The 20,554-nt window shown below is 47.3% G+C and overlaps 1 protein-coding gene across 1 annotated transcript in view; it reads left to right on the top strand.

Moving 5' to 3' along the window:
- The window catches only part of mapk15 (mitogen-activated protein kinase 15), a gene marked incomplete at its 5' end in the record, with an annotated part of 263,793 nt that overhangs the window by 51,923 nt on the left and 191,316 nt on the right, over positions 1–20,554 (top strand). The window contains 3 exon segments of the mRNA XM_068025957.1: positions 13,661–13,800; positions 14,848–14,905; positions 14,998–15,135. Coding sequence (XP_067882058.1) covers positions 13,661–13,800; positions 14,848–14,905; positions 14,998–15,135 — 336 coding nt within the window.

Raw genomic sequence — 20,554 nt, 5'->3', positions numbered from 1 at the left:
GGCCAATTCTAGAGTGACAGGCTCTTCCACAGGTGCTGCAGAGAAATTTGTTTGTCGGGGCTGTTGCACAGTTGGCTCTCCCCTTGCGCTTCTGTCTTTTTTCCTGCCAACTACTAAGTCTCTTCGACTCGCCACATTTTAGCCCCGTCTTTATGGCTGCCCGCCAGCTCTGGCGAACGCTGGCAACTGACTCCCACGACTTGTGATCAGTGTCACAGGATTTCATGTCGCATTTGCAGACGTCTTTAAAGCGGAGACATGGACGGCCGGTGGGTCTGATACCAGTGGCGAGCTCGCTGTACAATGTGTCTTTGGGGATCCTGCCATCTTCCATGCGGCTCACATGGCCAAGCCATCTCAAGCGCCGCTGACTCAGTAGTGTGTACAAGCTGGGGATGTTGGCCGCCTCGAGGACTTCTGTGTTGGAGATACGGTCCTGCCACCTGATGCCAAGTATTCTCCGGAGGCAGCGAAGATGGAATGAATTGAGACGTCGCTCTTGGCTGACATACGTTGTCCAGGCCTCGCTGCCATAGAGCAAGGTACTGAGGACACAGGCCTGATACACTCGGACTTTTGTGTTCCTTGTCAGTGCGCCATTTTCCCACACTCTTGGCCAGTCTGGACATAGCAGTGGAAGCCTTTCCCATGCGCTTGTTGATTTCTGCATCTAGAGACAGGTTACTGGTGATAGTTGAGCCTAGGTAGGTGAACTCTTGAACCACTTCCAGAGCGTGGTCGCCAATATTGATGGATGGAGCATTTCTGACATCCTGCCCCATGATGTTCGTTTTCTTGAGGCTAATGGTTAGGCCAAATTCATTGCAGGCAGCCGCAAACTTGTCGATGAGACTCTGCAGGCACTCTTCAGTGTGAGATGTAAAAGCAGCATCGTCAGCAAAGAGGAGTTCCCTGATGAGGACTTTCCGTACTTTGGTCTTCGCTCTTAGACGAGCAAGGTTGAACAACCTGCCCCCTGATCTTGTGTGGAGGAAAATTCCTTCTTCAGAGGACTTGAACGCATGTGAAAGCAGCAGGGAGAAGAAAATCCCAAAAAGTGTGGGTGCGAGAACACAGCCCTGTTTCACGCCACTCAGGATAGGAAAGGGCTCTGATGAGGAGCCACCATGTTGAATTGTGTCTTTCATATTGTCCTGGAATGAGGTGATGATACTTAGTAGCTTTGGTGGGCATCCAATCTTTTCTAGTAGTCTGAAGAGACCACGTCTGCTGACGAGGTCAAAGGCTTTGGTGAGATCAATGAAAGCAATGTAGAGGGGCATCTGTTGTTCACGGCATTTCTCCTGTATTTGACGAAGGGAGAACAGCATGTCAACGGTCGATCTCTCTGCACGAAAGCCACACTGTGCCTCAGGGTAGACGCGCTCGGCCAGCTTCTGGAGCCTGTTCAGAGCGACTCGAGCAAAGACATTCCCCACTCTACTGAGCAGGGAGATTCCACGGTAGTTGTTGCAGTCAACGCGGTCATCTTTATTTTTATAGAGGGTGATGATATTGGCATCGCGCATGTCCTGGGGTACTGCTCCCTCGTCCCAACACAGGCATAGCAGTTCATGTAGTGCTGAGAGTATAGCAGGCTTGGCACTCTTGATTATTTCAGGGGTAATGCTGTCCTTCCCAGGGGCTTTTCCACTGGGTAGAGAATCAATGGCATCACTGAGTTCCGATTTTGTTGGCTGTATGTCCAGCTCATCCATGACTGGTAGAGGCTGGGCTGCATTGAGGGCAGTCTCAGTGACAGCATTCTCCATGGAGTACAGTTCTAGGTAGTGCTCAACCCAGCGGTCCATTTGTTTGTGTTGGTCAGTGATTATGTCCCCTGATTTAGATTTGAGGGGGACGATCTTCTTGATGGTTGGCCCAAGAGCTCTCTTCATGCCATCATACGTTCCTCTGATGTTTCCAGTGTCTGAGGCCAGCTGAATATGTCTGCATAGGTGTTGCCAGTAGTCGTTTGCGCAGCGCCTGGCTGTTCTTTGTGCAGTGCTTCTGGCTGCTTTAAGTGCTGCGGATGTTAAATCGCTGGGGCTTTCTTGTAGTTCAACAGTGCAATGCGCTTAGCGGCTATGACAGGTTCCAGCTCTTCATTATGAGATTGAAACCAGTCTGCATTTCTCTTCGCACTTTTGCCGTAGGTGGTCAAAGCTGATTCATAGATGGCGTCTCTGATGTGGGCCCACTTCACGATCACCTCACACTTTTCAGCGTTAAATTCCATCTGCCACTTTTCTGCCCATTTGACCATCCCGTCTATATCTTCCTGTACCCCAAGACACTCAACCTCACTGTTAACCACTCGGCCAATCTTTGTGTCATCTGCGAACTTACTGATCCTACCCCCCACATAGTCATCTGTCATTTATATAAATGACAAACATTAGGGGACCCAGCACAGATCCCTGTGGTACGCCACTGGACACTGGCTTCCAGTCACTAAAACAGCCGTCTGTCATCACTCTCTGTCTCCTACAGCTAAGCCAATTTTGAATCCACCTTGTCAAGTTACCTTGTATCCCATGTGCATTTGCTTTCTTGATAAGTCTCCCATGTGGGATCTTGTCAAAGGCTTTGCTGAAATCCATGTAAACTACATCAACTGCACTCCCCTCGTCTACACACCTGGTCACATGCTCAAAAAATTCAATCAAATTTGTTAGGCATGACCTCCCTCTGACAAAGCCATGCTGACTATTCCGAATCAAATTTTGCCTCTCCAAGTGGAGATAGATTCTCTCCTTCAGAATTTTCTCCAATAGTTTCCCTACCACTGACGCGAGATTCACTGGTCTGTAGTTCCCTGGCTTATCTCTATAACCTTTCTTAAATAGTGGGATCACATTAGCTGTTCTCCAGTCCTCCGGCACCTCCCCCGTGGCCAGAGAGGAATTAAAAATTTGGTTCAGAGCCCCTGCAATCTCCACCTTCACCTCCCACAGCATCCTGGGACACAAATCGTCCGGACCTGGAGATTTGTCCACTTTTAAGCCTGCCAAAACCTCCAATACCTTGTCACTCCCTCTGACAATTTGCTCAAGAACCTCACAGTCTCTCTCTCTAAGTTCCATATCTACATCCTCATTCTCTTGGGTGAAGACAGATGTGAAGTATTCGTTCAACACCCTACCAATGTCCTCTGGCTCCACTCACAGATTTCCCCCTGGGTCCCTAATGGGTCCTACTCTTTCCCTGGTTATCCTCTTCCCATTGATATACTTATAGAATATCTTGGGATTTTCCCTACTTTTACCAGCCAGAGCTTTCTCATATCCCCGCTTTGCTCTCCCAATTGCTTTCTTCAGCTCCATCCTACACTTTCTGTACTCCACTAATGCTTCCATTGATTTGCTCTCCTTGTCTTTGCTAAAAGCTTCTCTTTTCCTTCTCATCGTACCCTGAATGTTTCTGGTCATCCATGGTTCTCTGGACGTGTTGCTCCTACCTGTTACCCGAGAGGGAACATGTTGGGCCTGTACCCTCCCCATTTCCTTTTTGAATGCCCCCCACTGCTCTTCTGTAGATTTCCAGGCAAGTAACTCTTTCCAGTCTACCTTGGCCAGATCCTGCCTTATTTGACTAAAATTCACTCTCCCCCAATCCAAAACCTTTTTTTGCAGTTTGTCTATTTCTTTCTTCATAACAAGCTTAAATTGTACCATGTTGTGGTCGCTATCACCAAAATGCACTCCCACCAACACATCAACCACCTGTCCGGCTTCATTCCCCAGAATTAGGTCCATCACTGCACCCTCCCTTGTTGGATCCTCTACATCTTGAGCTAAAAAGTTCTCCTGTATACATTTTAAGAACTCCACTCCAACTCAGCCCTTAACATGATGACTATCCCAATTAATGTTGGGAAAGTTGAAATCACCTAATATAATTACCCTATTATTTTTACACACCTCTGCGAATTGTGCACATATTTGCTCCTCAATTTTCCGCTGACAATCTGGTGGTCTATAATAAACACCTAGCAAGGTGGCTGTCCCTTTTTTATACCTAAACTCTACCCATAAAGCTTCATTTGATGCCCCCTCCAAGATATCATCTCTCCTTACTGCAGTAACTGACACCTTAAGTAATATTGCAATGCCCCCTCCTCTTTTACCCCCTCCTCTGTCTCGCCTGAAGATTCTGTATCCCGGGATATTGAGCTGCCAATCACCATGTCTCCTTGATGGCTACTATATCACAATTCCATGTGTCAATCCTTGCCCTTAACTCATCCGTTTTACCTGTAATACTCCTGGCATTAAAGTTGAGGCCATCCATCCTGGTCTTACTCCCTTGAAACTTACTTCCGCTGTATTCCCTCTCACTTGTTTGCTTTCCTGTGTTTAGCTGTGTCCCTATTCTGCTAGGAGTCTGCATCCCCTCCCCCTGCCAAATTAGTTTAAACTCCTCCCAACAGCACTAGCAAACCCGCCAGCAAGGATGTTAGTCCCCCTCTGGTTCAGATGTAGACGCTTGTACAGGTCCCACCTTCCCCAGAAATGGTCCCAGTGATCCAGGAATCTAAAACCCTCCCTCCTGCACCAACTCTTAAGCCACGTATTCATCTGTGCTCTTCTCCTATTTCTAAACTCGCTAGCACATGGCACTGGGAGTAATCCAGAGATTACAATCCGAGAGGTCCTGCTTTTTAGTCTACTGCCTAACTCCCTGAATTCTTGTTGCAAGACCTCATCCCTCTTTCTACCTTTGTTATTGGTACCAACATGTACCATGACATCTGCCTTATCACCCTCCCCCTTCAGGATGCCCTGCAGCCGTTCAGTGACATCCTGGACCCTGGCACCAGGGAGGCAACACACCATCCGGGAGTCACGTTGATGGCCACAGTAGCGCCTATCTGTTCCTCTGACTATGGAATCCCCTCTTACTATTGCTCTTCCTCTCTTTCCCTCTTCCTGTGCAGACAGGCTGCTTGTGGTGCCAGAGCTTGGCTCTGTCCACACTCCCTGGAGGAAGCAGACTCATCAGCCTCCAAAATGGAATACCGATTTGCAAGCGGGACCCCAGGGGACTCCCTGAACTACCTGCCTGTTTCTCTTGGACTGCCTGGTGGTCACCCATTCCCTTCCTTCCTCAAGTCCCTTCAGCTGTGGTGTGACCACCTCTCTATATGTGCTATCCACAATGCTCTCAGACTCGCGGATGCTCCACAGTGTTTCCAGCCCCCGTTCCAGCTCTGAAACCCGAGCTTCCAGGAGCTGCAGCTGGACACACTTCCTGCACACATGCTGGTCCCGGGGACTGGAAATGTTCCCGGATTCCCACATGCAGCAAGAGGATCAAACCACGGCTTTAAGCTCTCCTGCCATGACTAAACCCTTTAAATTTAAAACTTTAGAAGACTATTAGGATAAAAAATAAATCAACGAAGTCTTCCTAAAACAATGACTTAGAATTCAACCCAGTTTGAAAAATACCCACCAGGACTTACTCACCAGTCAGCTGTGCTCTGTGGAAATTCTCAGCTCCCCTCACGCTCTTTGAGGGCAGGTAGGAAATGAAAGGAGCTCCTCGCTTCCTCCTCACCGAACTCCCTCAGTCACAAAACTCCCACTTTAGCACTCTAATGCAACCCAAGTCAGCAAACCAGTGCAAGCGAAGTCAGCACTGTAAGATGGCCCACTTTTATACTGACAGACTCTAGCCCCTGAAAACTAGTTTAAGCTAATTCTCTAATTAACAAGGTGCAGCTGCAAGCAGAGCTTGAGTGAACTCTGTTTAAAGCTGGCCGAAAACTCACCTTCTCCAACCCAAACAGCAACAGTTAAGTTAATTTGCTACTTAAAAGACTAGACTTTAGATACAACTAAACCTTTTTTACCCTCAGTCACAAAACTCACACTTCAGCACTCTAATGCAACCCAAGTCAGCACTCCAGTGCAAAACAAAACGTTTGACAAGGTTCCACGTAAGAGACCGGTCACAAAGAATGAGAGCACATGGAACCTATTAGCTTGGGTATGGAATTGGTGAGGAGATAGGAGACAGAGGAATAAGAGGTATGTACTCAAATAGGCAGGATGTGACAAGTGCTGTTCCGCCCTCCCCAGGATCTGTACTCGAGCCACAACTGTTCACTATATTGATAAATGACTTATATCAAGGAATAGAGAGCTGGAGATCCAAGTTCGCTGATGGCACCAAGTTAACGTAGATAAGAGCAGATAGTTGCAAAGGATCATTGATACTGGGCAGGTACAAAAAAAATTAAAAACGCTAATGGAATGTTAGTCTCCATCTGGAGGGCTGCAATACAAAGTGGGTGAAAGTTGCACTTCAGTTGTATATGACTCTGGTTAAACCCCACCTGGAGTAACTGTGTTCAGTTGTACTCAACTCCCCACCTGGAGTAACTGTGTTCAGTTGCACACAGCTCTGGTTAAACCCCACCTGGAGTAACTGTGTTCAGTTGTATATGACTCTGGTTAAACCCCACCTGGAGTAACTGTGTTCAGTTGTAAACAGCTCTGGTTAAACCCCACCTGGAGTAACTGTGTTCAGTTGTACACAGCTCTGGTTAAACCCCACCTGGAGTAACTGTGTTCAGTTGTAAACAGCTCTGGTTAAACCCCACCTGGAGTAACTGTGTTCAGTTGTATACAACTCTGGTTAAACCCCACCTGGAGTCGCTGTGTTCAGTTGTACACAACTCTGGTTAAACCCCACCTGGAGTAACTGTGTTCAGTTGTATACAGCTCTGGTTAAACCCCACCTGGAGTAACTGTGTTCAGTTGTACACAGCACTGGTTAAACCCCACCTGGAGTAACTGTGTTCAGTTGTACACAACTCTGGTTAAACCCCACCTGGAGTCGCTGTGTTCAGTTGTACACAACTCTGGTTAAACCCCACCTGGAGTAACTGTGTTCAGTTGTACACAGCTCTGGTTAAACCCCACCTGGAGTAACTGTGTTCAGTTGTACACAACTCTGGTTAAACCCCACCTGGAGTGACTGTGTTCAGTTGTACACAGCTCTGGTTAAACCCCACCTGGAGTAACTGTGTTCAGTTGTACACAACTCTGGTTAAACCCCACCTGGAGTCGCTGTGTTCAGTTGTACACAACTCTGGTTAAACCCCACCTGGAGTAACTGTGTTCAGTTGTACACAGCTCTGGTTAAACCCCACCTGGAGTAACTGTGTTCAGTTGTACACAACTCTGGTTAAACCCCACCTGGAGTAACTGTGTTCAGTTGTACACAGCTCTGGTTAAACCCCACCTGGAGTAACTGTGTTCAGTTGTACACAACTCTGGTTAAACCCCACCTGGAGTAACTGTGTTCAGTTGTACACAACTCTGGTTAAACCCCACCTGGAGTAACTGTGTTCAGTTGTAAACAGCTCTGGTTAAACCCCACCTGGAGTAACTGTGTTCAGTTGCACACAGCTCTGGTTAAACCCCACCTGGAGTAACTGTGTTCAGTTGTACACAACTCTGGTTAAACCCCACCTGGAGTCGCTGTGTTCAGTTGTACACAACTCTGGTTAAACCCCACCTGGAGTCGCTGTGTTCAGTTGTACACAACTCTGGTTAAACCCCACCTGGAGTAACTGTGTTCAGTTGTACACAACTCTGATTAAACCCCACCTGGAGTAACTGTGTTCAGTTGTACACAACTCTGGTTAAACCCCACCTGGAGTCGCTGTGTTCAGTTGTACACAACTCTGGTTAAACCCCACCTGGAGTAACTGTGTTCAGTTGTAAACAGCTCTGGTTAAACCCCACCTGGAGTCGCTGTGTTCAGTTGTACACAGCTCTGGTTAAACCCCACCTGGAGTAACTGTGTTCAGTTGTACACAACTCTGGTTAAACCCCACCTGGAGTCGCTGTGTTCAGTTGTACACAACTCTGGTTAAACCCCACCTGGAGTAACTGTGTTCAGTTGTAAACAGCTCTGGTTAAACCCCACCTGGAGTCGCTGTGTTCAGTTGTACACAGCTCTGGTTAAACCCCACCTGGAGTGACTGTGTTCAGTTGTACACAACTCTGATTAAACCCCACCTGGAGTCGCTGTGTTCAGTTGTACACAACTCTGGTTGAACCCCACCTGGAGTAACTGTGTTTAGTTGTACACAACTCTGGTTAAACCCCACCTGGAGTAACTGTGTTCAGTTGTAAACAGCTCTGGTTAAACCCCACCAGGAGTGACTGTGTTCAGTTGTAAACAGCTCTGGTTAAACCCCACCTGGAGTAACTGTGTTCAGTTGTATACAGCTCTGGTTAAACCCCACCTGGAGTGACTGTGTTCAGTTGTAAACAGCTCTGGTTAAACCCCACCTGGAGTAACTGTGTTCAGTTGTATACAGCTCTGGTTAAACCCCACCTGGAGTAACTGTGTTCAGTTGTAAACAGCTCTGGTTAAACCCCACCTGGAGTAACTGTGTTCAGTTGTAAACAGCTCTGGTTGAACCCCACCTGGAGTAACTGTGTTCAGTTGTATACAACTCTGGTTAAACCCCACCTGGAGTCGCTGTGTTCAGTTGTAAACAGCTCTGGTTGAACCCCACCTGGAGTAACTGTGTTCAGTTGTACACAACTCTGGTTAAACCCCACCTGGAGTAACTGTGTTCAGTTGTAAACAGCTCTGGTTAAACCCCACCTGGAGTAACTGTGTTCAGTTGTATACAGCTCTGCTTAAACCCCATCTGGAGTAACTGTGTTCAGTTGTACACAACTCTGGTTAAACCCCACCTGGAGTAACTGTGTTCAGTTGTAAACAGCTCTGGTTAAACCCCATCTGGAGTAACTGTGTTCAGTTGTACACAACTCTGGTTAAACCCCACCTGGAGTAACTGTGTTCAGTTGTAAACAGCTCTGGTTAAACCCCACCTGGAGTAACTGTGTTCAGTTGTAAACAGCTCTGGTTAAACCCCACCTGGAGTAACTGTGTTCAGTTGTATACAGCTCTGCTTAAACCCCATCTGGAGTAACTGTGTTCAGTTGTACACAGCTCTGGTTAAACCCCACCTGGAGTAACTGTGTTCAGTTGTACACAACTCTGGTTAAACCCCACCTGGAGTCGCTGTGTTCAGTTGTACACAACTCTGGTTAAACCCCACCTGGAGTAACTGTGTTCAGTTGTAAACAGCTCTGGTTAAACCCCACCTGGAGTCGCTGTGTTCAGTTGTACACAGCTCTGGTTAAACCCCACCTGGAGTGACTGTGTTCAGTTGTACACAACTCTGATTAAACCCCACCTGGAGTCGCTGTGTTCAGTTGTACACAACTCTGGTTGAACCCCACCTGGAGTAACTGTGTTTAGTTGTACACAACTCTGGTTAAACCCCACCTGGAGTAACTGTGTTCAGTTGTAAACAGCTCTGGTTAAACCCCACCAGGAGTGACTGTGTTCAGTTGTAAACAGCTCTGGTTAAACCCCACCTGGAGTAACTGTGTTCAGTTGTATACAGCTCTGGTTAAACCCCACCTGGAGTGACTGTGTTCAGTTGTAAACAGCTCTGGTTAAACCCCACCTGGAGTAACTGTGTTCAGTTGTATACAGCTCTGGTTAAACCCCACCTGGAGTAACTGTGTTCAGTTGTAAACAGCTCTGGTTAAACCCCACCTGGAGTAACTGTGTTCAGTTGTAAACAGCTCTGGTTGAACCCCACCTGGAGTAACTGTGTTCAGTTGTATACAACTCTGGTTAAACCCCACCTGGAGTCGCTGTGTTCAGTTGTAAACAGCTCTGGTTGAACCCCACCTGGAGTAACTGTGTTCAGTTGTACACAACTCTGGTTAAACCCCACCTGGAGTAACTGTGTTCAGTTGTAAACAGCTCTGGTTAAACCCCACCTGGAGTAACTGTGTTCAGTTGTATACAGCTCTGCTTAAACCCCATCTGGAGTAACTGTGTTCAGTTGTACACAACTCTGGTTAAACCCCACCTGGAGTAACTGTGTTCAGTTGTAAACAGCTCTGGTTAAACCCCACCTGGAGTAACTGTGTTCAGTTGTACACAACTCTGGTTAAACCCCACCTGGAGTAACTGTGTTCAGTTGTAAACAGCTCTGGTTAAACCCCACCTGGAGTAACTGTGTTCAGTTGTAAACAGCTCTGGTTAAACCCCACCTGGAGTAACTGTGTTCAGTTGTATACAGCTCTGCTTAAACCCCATCTGGAGTAACTGTGTTCAGTTGTACACAACTCTGGTTAAACCCCACCTGGAGTAACTGTGTTCAGTTGTAAACAGCTCTGGTTAAACCCCACCTGGAGTAACTGTGTTCAGTTGTACACAACTCTGGTTAAACCTCACCTGGAGTAACTGTGTTCAGTTGTGCACAGCTCTGGTTAAACCCCACCTGGAGTAACTGTGTTCAGTTGTAAACAGCTCTGGTTAAACCCCACCTGGAGTAACTGTGTTCAGTTGTACACAACTCTGGTTAAACCCCACCTGGAGTAACTGTGTTCAGTTGTAAACAGCTCTGGTTAAACCCCACCTGGAGTAACTGTGTTCAGTTGTAAACAGCTCTGGTTAAACCCCACCTGGAGTGACTGTGTTCAGTTGTAAACAGCTCTGGTTAAACCCCACCTGGAGTCGCTGTGTTCAGTTGTACACAGCTCTGGTTAAACCCCACCTGGAGTAACTGTGTTCAGTTGTAAACAGCTCTGGTTAAACCCCACCTGGAGTCGCTGTGTTCAGTTGTACACAACTCTGGTTAAACCCCACCTGGAGTAACTGTGTTCAGTTGTACACAACTCAGATTAAACCCCACCTGGAGTAGCTGTGTTCAGTTGTACACAACTCTGGTTAAACCCCACCTGGAGTAACTGTGTTCAGTTGTACACAACTCAGATTAAACCCCACCTGGAGTAGCTGTGTTCAGTTGTACACAGCTCTGGTTAAACCCCACCTGGAGTAACTGTGTTCAGTTTTAAACAGCTCTGGTTAAACCCCACCTGGAGTAGCTGTGTTTAGTTGTACACAACTCTGGTTAAACCCCACCTGGTGTAACTGTGTTCAGTTGGATCAGAAATTTGGCTAGCTGAAAGAAGACAGAGGGTGGTGGTTGATGGCAAATGTTCATCCTGGAGTTTAGTTACTAGTGGTGTACCGCAAGGATCTGTTTTGGGGCCACTGCTGTTTGTCATTTTTGTAAATGCCCTGGAAGAGGGTGTCGAAGGGTGGGTTAGTAAATTTGCGGATGACACTAAGGTCGGTGGCGTTGTGGATAGTGCCGAAGGATGTTGTAGGGTACAGAGGAACATAGATAGGCTGCAGAGCTGGGCTGAGAGATGGCAAATGGAGTTTAATGCGGAGAAGTGTGAGGTGATTCACTTTGGAAGGAGTAACAGGAATGCAGAGTACTGGGCTAATGGGAAGATTCTTGGTAGTGTAGATGAACAGAGAGATCTTGATGTCCAGGTGCATAAATCCCTGAAAGTTGCTACCCAGGTTAATAGGGCTGTTAAGAAGGCATATGGTGTGTTAGCTTTTATTAGTAGGGGGATTGAGTTTCGGAGCCACGAGGTCATGCTGCAGCTGTACAAAACTCTGGTGAGACCGCACCTGGAGTATTGCGTGCAGTTCTGGTCACCACATTATAGGAAGGATGTGGAAGCTTTGGAAAGTGTGCAGAGGAGATTTACTAGGATGTTGCCTGGTATGGAGGGAAGGTCTTACGAGGAAAGGCTGAGGGACTTGAGGTTGTTTTCGTTGGAGAGAAGGAGGAGGAGAGGTGACTTAATAGAGACATATAAGATAATCAGAGGGTTCGATAGGGTGGATAGTGAGAGTCTTTTTCCTCGGATGGTGATGGCAAACACGAGGGGACATAGCTTCAAGTTGAGGGGTGATAGATATCGGACAGATATCAGAGGTAGTTTCTTTACTCAGAGAGTAGTAGGGGCGTGGAACGCCCTGCCTGCAGCAGTAGTAGACTCGCCAACTTTAAGGGCATTTAAGTGGTCATTGGATAGACATATGGATGAAAATGGAATAGTGTAGGTCAGATGGTTTCACAGGTCGGCGCAACATCGAGGGCCGAAGGGCCTGCACTGCGCTGTAATGTTCTAATTCTAATTCTTGTACACAACTCTGGTTAAACCCCACCTGGAGTAACTGTGTTCAGTTGTATACAGCTCTGGTTAAACCCCACCTGGAGTAACTGTGCTCAGTTGTACACAACTCTGGTTAAACCCCACCTGGAGTAACTGTGTTCAGTTGTACACAGCTCTGGTTAAACCCCACCTGGAGTAACTGTGTTCAGTTGTACACAACTCTGGTTAAACCCCACCTGGAGTAACTGTGTTCAGTTGCACACAACTCTGGTTAAACCCCACCTGGAGTAACTGTGTTCAGTTGTACACAGCTCTGGTTAAACCCCATCTGGAGTAACTGTGTTCAGTTGTATACAGCTCTGGTTAAACCCCACCTGGAGTAACTGTGTTCAGTTGTACACAACTCTGGTTAAACCCCACCTGGAGTAACTGTGTTCAGTTGTACACAGCTCTGGTTAAACCCCACCTGGAGTAACTGTGTTCAGTTCTGGAGATCGCACCTCAGGAAGGATATTTTGGCCTTGGAGGGGGAGCTGCACAGATTCACCAGAATGGCAGTTAAATTATCAAGTCAGGTTGAATAAACTAGGCTTGTGTTCCCTTGAGTCTAAATGCCTGCTACCCTACCTGACCCGAACCCAACATGTGTCGGGTTGCTCTTCCGTGTCCGGCTTTTGGGCTCGGATCGGGCCGGGTCTGGGTCGGACCCACACAGTACATATTGCATTTTACTCTGCTGCTAAGTGTCAGAAGTTGAAAAGCCTACCTGAGCTGGGAGTCCAGGACGTCAAGGAGGGAAACTCTGAGTCTACACAGTGAGCATCTCTTTGACATCATTGCGCTCATGCTGCAGCTTCCTGTAGATTTGGAGTAGGAAGGTAGGTAAAGGGTTGGGTTGGGCACGGGAAAAAAATGGAGAGGCTCGGGTCCGATGCGGTCCTGTCGGGTTCGGGTCGGGTTTTTTTTTCCTGATCTGAACAGGCCTTTACTTGAGTCTGGAAGATTAAGGGGTGATCTACTTGAGGTGTTTAACCTGTTTAAAGCATTTGTAAGGGTGGATAAAGAGAAACTATTTCCTCTGGGAGGTGTTGGGGGTTGGGGATGTCCAGAACAAAGGGGCATAGCCTTAAAATTAGAGCTTGGCTATTCAGGGATGTTGTCAGGAAGTACATAACACAAAGGGGAGTGGAAATCTGGAACTCTCTTTCCCCAAAAGCTGTTGATGCTGAGGATCAGTTGAAAATTTCGAAACTGAGATGAGGGTTAGGGTAGGTGGAATTAAGAGACAAATATGCTGTGATCTAATTAAGTGGAAGATTAGACTCAAGGGGCTGATTGGCCTCCTTTTTTAATTCATTCACAAGATGGAAGCATCACTGTCAAGGCCAGCATTTGTTCCCCATCTCCACTTGCCATTGAGAAAGTGTTGGTGAGCTGCCACGTTAAATACAACTGTATAGCTTGCTGGTTCATGTCAGAGGGCAGTTTAAAGTGAACCAGGTTGTTTTGGGTCTGTGATGTGGACATTTATCTGCTGTGTGCTGGTTGCTTTTGGTTTCCATCTATTAAAGATATTCAGACATTCAATGTAACCTGACCTAAGTTAAATGTGTCTTTTTGTACAGATATACCAAAGGCGTAGACATGTGGAGTGTTGGCTGTATTTTAGGAGAGATGCTGCTCGGGAAACCTCTTTTTCCAGGAACTTCCTCGATAAATCAAATTGAAAGAATCATGAGTGTAATTCCAGCACCCTCCAAGGAAGGTACATTCACCATTCAACTGCCTCCTGCCATAATAATAATAGTAATAATAATAGTAGTAATAGTAATAATAATAATAGTAATAATAATAGTAGTAATAGTAATAATAATAATAGTAATAATAATAGTAGTAATAGTAATAATAATAATAGTAATAGTAATACTCAGGGGTTTTGGGGTTAATAGAATCAGAGAAAGTTTGTGGCAGAGAAAGAGGCCGCTTGGCCCATCGTGTCTGGGTGTCAAGGGGGGGCAGTGTCTGGGTGTGGGGGCGGGGTGCAGTGTCTGGGTGTGGGGGGGAGGCGGTGTCTGGGTGTGGGGGCGGGGTGCAGTGTCTGGGTGTGGGGGGGAGGCGGTGTCTGGGTGTGGGGGCGGGGTGCAGTGTCTGGGTGTGGGGGGGGGGCAGTGTCTGGGTGTGGGGGGGGGCAGTGTCTGGGTGTGGGGGGGAGGCGGTGTCTGGGTGTGGGGGCGGGGTGCAGTGTCTGGGTGTGGGGGGGGCAGTGTCTGGGTGCGGGGGATCAGTGTCTGGGTGTGGGGGTGTGGGGGTCAGTGTCTGGGTGTGGGGGTGTGGGGGTCAGTGTCTGGGTGTGGGGACGGGGTGCAGTGTCTGGGTGTGGAGGTGTGGGGGGCAGTGTCTGGGTGTGGGGGGGGGCGGTGTCTGGGTGTGGGGGGGGGCGGTGTCTGGGTGCGGGGGATCAGTGTCTGGGTGTGGGGGTGTGGGGGTCAGTGTCTGGGTGTGGGGGTCAGTGTCTGGGTGTGGGGACGGGGTGCAGTGTCTGGGTGTGGGGGTGTGGGGGGCAGTGTCTGGGTGTGGGGGGGGGGCGGTGTCTGGGTGTGGGGGGGGGCGGTGTCTGGGTGTGGGGGCGGGGTGCAGTGTCTGGGTGTGGGTGGGGCAGTGTCTGGGTGCGGGGGATCAGTGTCTGGGTGCGGTGGGGGTGGGGGGTGCAGTGTCTGGGGGGGTGCCGGTTTCTTATGCTGCCCTATTATTAAGTGTCAGAGGCTGTGGTGGGTACTCTGTGGGTAACTGTGCTTCTTCACTCTCCCCTCAGACGTCCTGTCCATTAACTCTGATTATGGGGCCTCTGTTGTTCAGAAGATATTGACCAGGTGAGTCAGCTGTTCACACACAAGCAATCATCGTAAAAACATGTCATTCAACTACCAGATTTCGTCCAGTGATCTGATCTTTTTGCTCCCAGGCCCAGATCCTCGGTCGATCAGCTGTTGCCCAGTACCACACCACCAGATGCTCTGGACATGCTGAAAAAACTGCTTGTTTTCAACCCAGACCATCGGCTGACTGCTGAGGAGGGCCTCAGACACCCCTACATCAGCAGGTATAAAACAGGGGTCACTGGGACCAAGAATAAACTGCCACAGAATAAACTGAGGGAAGGACCGAGATTTTGGATGCACCGGTTGTAAACTTCCCTAGACTCTGGAAAGGTCCCAGCAGATTGGAAAACCTCAAATTATTCAGGAAAGGAGGGAGACAGAAAACAGGAAACTATAGGCCAGTTAGCCTAAGGCCTGTCATTGGGAAGATGCTGGAATTCATTATTCAGGAAGTAGTAGCAGGACATTTAGAAAATGACAGAACAATCAGGCAGAGTCAACATGGTTTTATAAAAGGGAAATCGTGTTTGACTAATTTATTAGAGTTCTTTGAAGATGTAACAAGCAGGGAGGATAAAGGGGAACCAGTAGATGTAGTGTATTTGGATTTCCAAACGGCATTCAGTAAGGTGCCACATAAAAGGTTAAGACACAAGATATGACCTCATGTTGCAGGTAATATATTAGCATTGATAGAGGATTGGTTAGCTAACAGGAAGCAGAGAATAGGGATAAATTTTCAGGTAGGTAAGCTGTAACTAGTGAAGTTCCGCATGGATCAGTGCTGGGACCTCACCTATTTACAATCTGTATTAATAACTTGGATGAAGGGATCGAGTGTAATGTAGCCAAATTTGCTTATGATACAAAGATAGGTAGGAAAGCAAGTTCTGAGGAGGACACAGTGTCTGCAAAGGGCTATTGATTGGTTGAGTGAGTGGGCAAAAATTTGGCAGGTAGAGTATAATGTGGGAAAATGTCAGGCTGTCCACTTTGGCAGGAAGAGTAGAAAAGCAGAATATTATTTACATAGAGTCGTTTATGGCACAGAAGGAGGCCATTTGGCTCATCGAGTCCATGTTGGCTCTCCACAGAACTACGCAGTCAGTCTCACTCCCTGGTTCGAGCCCTGTAGTCCTGCCATTCTATTTCTCTCAAGTGGCCATCCAACTTCCTCTTGAAGCCAGTGATTGTCTCTGCTTCCACCATACTCGTGGGCAGTAAGTTCCAGGTCATTTCCACCCACTGCTTCCTCATATTCCCTCTGTGTCTTTTGCCCAAAAGTTTCAACTTATGTCCCCCAGTCCTTCTACCATTCCTTAATGGGAACAGTTTTTCCTTGTCTAAGTTATCTAAAGCTGTCATAATCTTGTACACTTCTATTAAATCTCCCCTCAATCTCCTTTGTTCTTAGGAGAACAACCCCAGCTATTCCAACCTAACCTTGAAACTAAAATCCTTAATACCTGGAACATAGCGAGAGGATTCGAGTACAGGAGTAGGGATGTCTTGCTGCAATTATACAAGGCCTTGATGAGACCACGTCTGGAATATTGTGTGCAGTTTTGGTCTCCTGATTTGAGGAAGGATGTTCTTGCTATGGAGGGAGTGCAGCAAAGGTTCACCAGACTGATTCCTGGGATGGCAGGACTGACGTCTGAAGAGAGATTGGGTTGATTAGGTTTGTATTCGCTAGAGTTTAGAAGAATGAGAGGTGATCTCATAGAAACCTATAAAATTCTAACAGGACTGGACAGACGAGATGCAGGAAGGATGTTCCCGATGGCGGTAGAGTCCAGGACCAGGGGTCACAATCTAAGGATAAGGGGTAGGCCATTTAGGACTGAGATGAGAGATTTCTTCACCCAGAGAGTGGTGAACCTGTGGAATTCTCTACCACAGAAAGCAGTTGAGGCCAAATCATTAAATATATTCAAGAAAGAGTTAGATATAGTTCTCAGGGCTAAAGGGATCAAGGGATACGGGGAGAAAGCGGGAACAGGTTACTGAGTTTGGATGATCAGCCATGATCATATTGAATAGCGGAGCAGGCTCGAAGGGCAAAATGGCCTACTCCTGCTCCTGTTTTTCTATGTTTCTATTCTGGTAAATCTCCTCTGCACCCTATCAAGACCCTCACGTTCTTCCTAAAGTGTGGTGAGCAGAACTGCACGCAATACTGTGGTCTAACCAGAGCTTTATAAAGATTTAGCATAACTTCCCTACTTTTGTACTCAATACCCCTACTTATGAATCCCAAGATCCCGTATGGTTTACTAACCACTCTCAATATGTCCTGCCACCTTCAAAAGTGCACGTGCACCCCCAGGTCCCTCTGTTCCTGCACACTCATCGGCACTGTGCCATTAAGTTATATATTGCCTCCCCCTATTATCTTCCACCTCTCTGCCCGTTCTGCTAGCCTATCTATGTCCTGTTGCAGGCAGTTCATATCATCTTCACATACGGAGTAGGCCATTCGGCCCCTCGAGCCTGCTGTGCCATTCCATAAGATCATGGCTGACCTGATTGTGACTCAAGTCCACTTTCCTGCCTACCCCTGATAACCTTTGACTCCCTTGTTTGTCAAGAATCTGTCTACCTTTGCCTTAAAAGTATTCAATGACCCTGCCTCCACTGCTGTCCGGGGAAGAGAGTTCCCCTGACTCACGACCCTCGGCGAAAAAATTTCTGCTCGCTTCTGTTCTAAATGGGAGACCCCTTATTTTTAAACTGTGCCCCCTAGTCAACATCCATGCTGTCAAATCCCCTCAGAATCTTGTATGTTTTAATAAGATCACCTCTCATCCTTCTAAACTTTAATGAATACAGCCCCAACCCGTCCAACCTTTCATAGAACATAGAACATTACAGCGCAGTACAGGCCCTTCGGCCCTCGATGTTGTGCCGACCTGTGAAACCATCTGACCTACACTATTCCATTTTCATCCATATGTCTATCCAATGACCACTTAAATGCCCTTAAAGTTGGTGAGTCTACTACTGTTGCAGGCAGGGCGTTCCACGCCCCTACTACTCTCTGAGTAAAGAAACTACCTCTGACATCTGTCCTATATCTATCACCCCTCAACTTAAAGCTATGTCCCCTCGTGTTTGCCATCACCATCCAAGGAAAAAGACTCTCACTATCCACCCTATCTAACCCTCTGATTATCTTCTATGTCTCTATTAAGTCACCTCTCCTCCTCCTTCTCTCTAACAAAAACAACCTCAAGTCCCTCAGCCTTTCCTCGTAAGACCTTCCCTCCATACCAGGCAACATCCTAGTAAATCTGCTCTGCACCCTTTCCAAAGCTTCCACATCCTTCCTATAATGCGGTGACCAGAACTGCACGCAATACTCCAGGTGCGGCCGCACCAGAGTTTTGTACAGCTGCAGCATGACCTCGTGGCTCCGAAACTCGATCCCCCTACTAATAAAAGCTAACACACCATATGCCTTCTTAACAGCCCTATTAACCTGGGTGGCAACTTTCAGGGATTTATGTACCTGGACACCAAGATCTCTCTGCTCATCTACACTACCAAGAATCTTCCCATTAGCCCAGTACTCTGCATTCCTGTTACTCCTTCCAAAGTGAATCACCTCGCACTTTTCCGCATTAAACTCCATTTGCCATCTCTCAGCCCAGCTCTGCAGCCTACCTATGTCCCTCTGTACCCTACAACATCCTTCGGCACTATCCACAACTCCACCGACCTTCGTGTTATCCACAAATTTACTAACCCACCCTTCTACACCTTCATCCAGGTCATTTATAAAAATGACAAACAGCAGTGGCCCCAAAATAGATCCTTGCGGTACACCACGAGTAACTAAACTCCAGGATGAACATTTGCCATCAACCACTTTCCTCATAAGATAACCCCCTCATCCCAGGAATCAGTCGAGTGAACCTTCTCTGAACTGTTTTTAGTGCAATTAGTGCCTTTCTTAAGTAAGGAGACTGTAGGAATTAATTTGAGGAATTAAGAGGGCTAAAAGGGGTCATGAAATATCTTTAGCAAACAGGGTTAAGGAAAATCCCAAAGCCTTTCATTCATATATAAGGAGCAAGAGGGTAACTAGAGAAAGGATTGGCCCACTCAAGGACAAAGGAGGAAAGTTATGCGTGGAGTCAGAGAAAATGGGTGAGATTCTAAATGAGTACTTTGCATCGGTATTCACCGAGGAGAGGGACATGACGGATGTTGAGGTTAGGGACAGATGTTTAATTACTCTAGGTCAAGTCGGCATAAGGAGGGAGGAAGTGTTGGGTATTCTAAAAGGCATTAAGGTGGACAAGTCCCCAGGTCCGGATGGGATCTATCCCAGGTTACTGAGGGAAGCGAGAGAGGAAATGGCTGGGGCCTTAACAGATATCTTTGCAGCATCCTTAAACACGGGTGAGGTCCCGGAGGACTGGAGAATTGCTAATGTTGTCCCCTTGTTTAAGAAGGGTAGCAGGGAAAATCCAGGTAATTATAGACCGGTGAGCCTGACGTCAGTGTTAGGGATGCTGCTGGAGAAGATACTGAGGGATAGGATCTATTCCCATTTGGAAGAAAATGGGCTTATCAGTGATGGGCAACATGGTTTTGTGTAGGGAAGGTCGTGTCTTACCAACTTAATAGAATTCTTTGAGGAAGTGACAAAGTTGATTGATGAGGGAAGGGCTGTAGATGTCATATACATGGACTTCAGTAAGGCGTTTGATAAGGTTCCCCATGGTAGGCTGATGGAGAAAGTGAAGTCGCATGGTGTCCAGGGTGTACTAGCTAGATGGATAAAGAACTGGCTGGGCAGCAGGAGACAGAGAGTAACAGTGGAAGGGTGTTTCTCAAAATGGAGACGTGTGACCAGTGGTGTTCCACAGGGATCCGTGCTGGGACCACTGTTGTTTGTGATATACATAAATGATTTGGAGGAAAGTATAGGTGGTCTGATTAGCAAGTTTGCAGACGACACTAAGATTGGTGGAGTAGCAGATAGTGAAGGGGACTGTCAGAGAATACAGCAGAATATAGATAGATTGGAGAGTTGGGCAGAGAAATGGCAGATGGAGTTCAATCAGGGCAAATGCGAGGTGATGCATTTTGGAAGATCCAATTCAAGAGTGAACTATACAGTAAATGGAAAAGTCCTGGGGAAAATTGATGTACAGAGAGATTTGGATGTTCAGGTCCATTGTTCCCTGAAGGTGGCAACGCAGGTCAATAGAGTGGTCAAGAAGACATACGGCATGCTTTCCTTCATCGGACGGGGTATTGAGTACAAGGGTTGGCAGGTCATGTTACAGTTGTATAAGACTTTGGTTCGGCCGCATTTGGAATACTGCGTGCAGTTCTGGTCGCCACATTACCAAAAGGATGTGGATGCTTTGGAGAGGGTGCAGAGGAGGTTCACCAGGATGTTGCCTGGTATGGAGGGCGCTAGCTATGAAGAGAGGTTGAGCAGATTAGGATTATTTTCATTAGAAAGACGGAGGTTGAGCGGGGACCTGATTGAGGTGTACAAAATCATGAGAGGTATAGACAGGGTGGATAGCAAGAAGCTTTTTCCCAGAGTGGGGGATTCAATTACTAGGGGTCACGAGTTCAAAGTGAGAGGGGAAAAGTTTAGGGGGTATATGCGTGGAA

This window comes from Heterodontus francisci, unplaced genomic scaffold (genome assembly GCF_036365525.1).
Source record: "Heterodontus francisci isolate sHetFra1 unplaced genomic scaffold, sHetFra1.hap1 HAP1_SCAFFOLD_596, whole genome shotgun sequence".
In the NCBI taxonomy this organism is placed as follows: domain Eukaryota; kingdom Metazoa; phylum Chordata; class Chondrichthyes; order Heterodontiformes; family Heterodontidae; genus Heterodontus; species Heterodontus francisci.
Note: the sequence above shows the minus strand (reverse complement) of the source record. Positions and strands in the feature narration are given on the sequence as shown.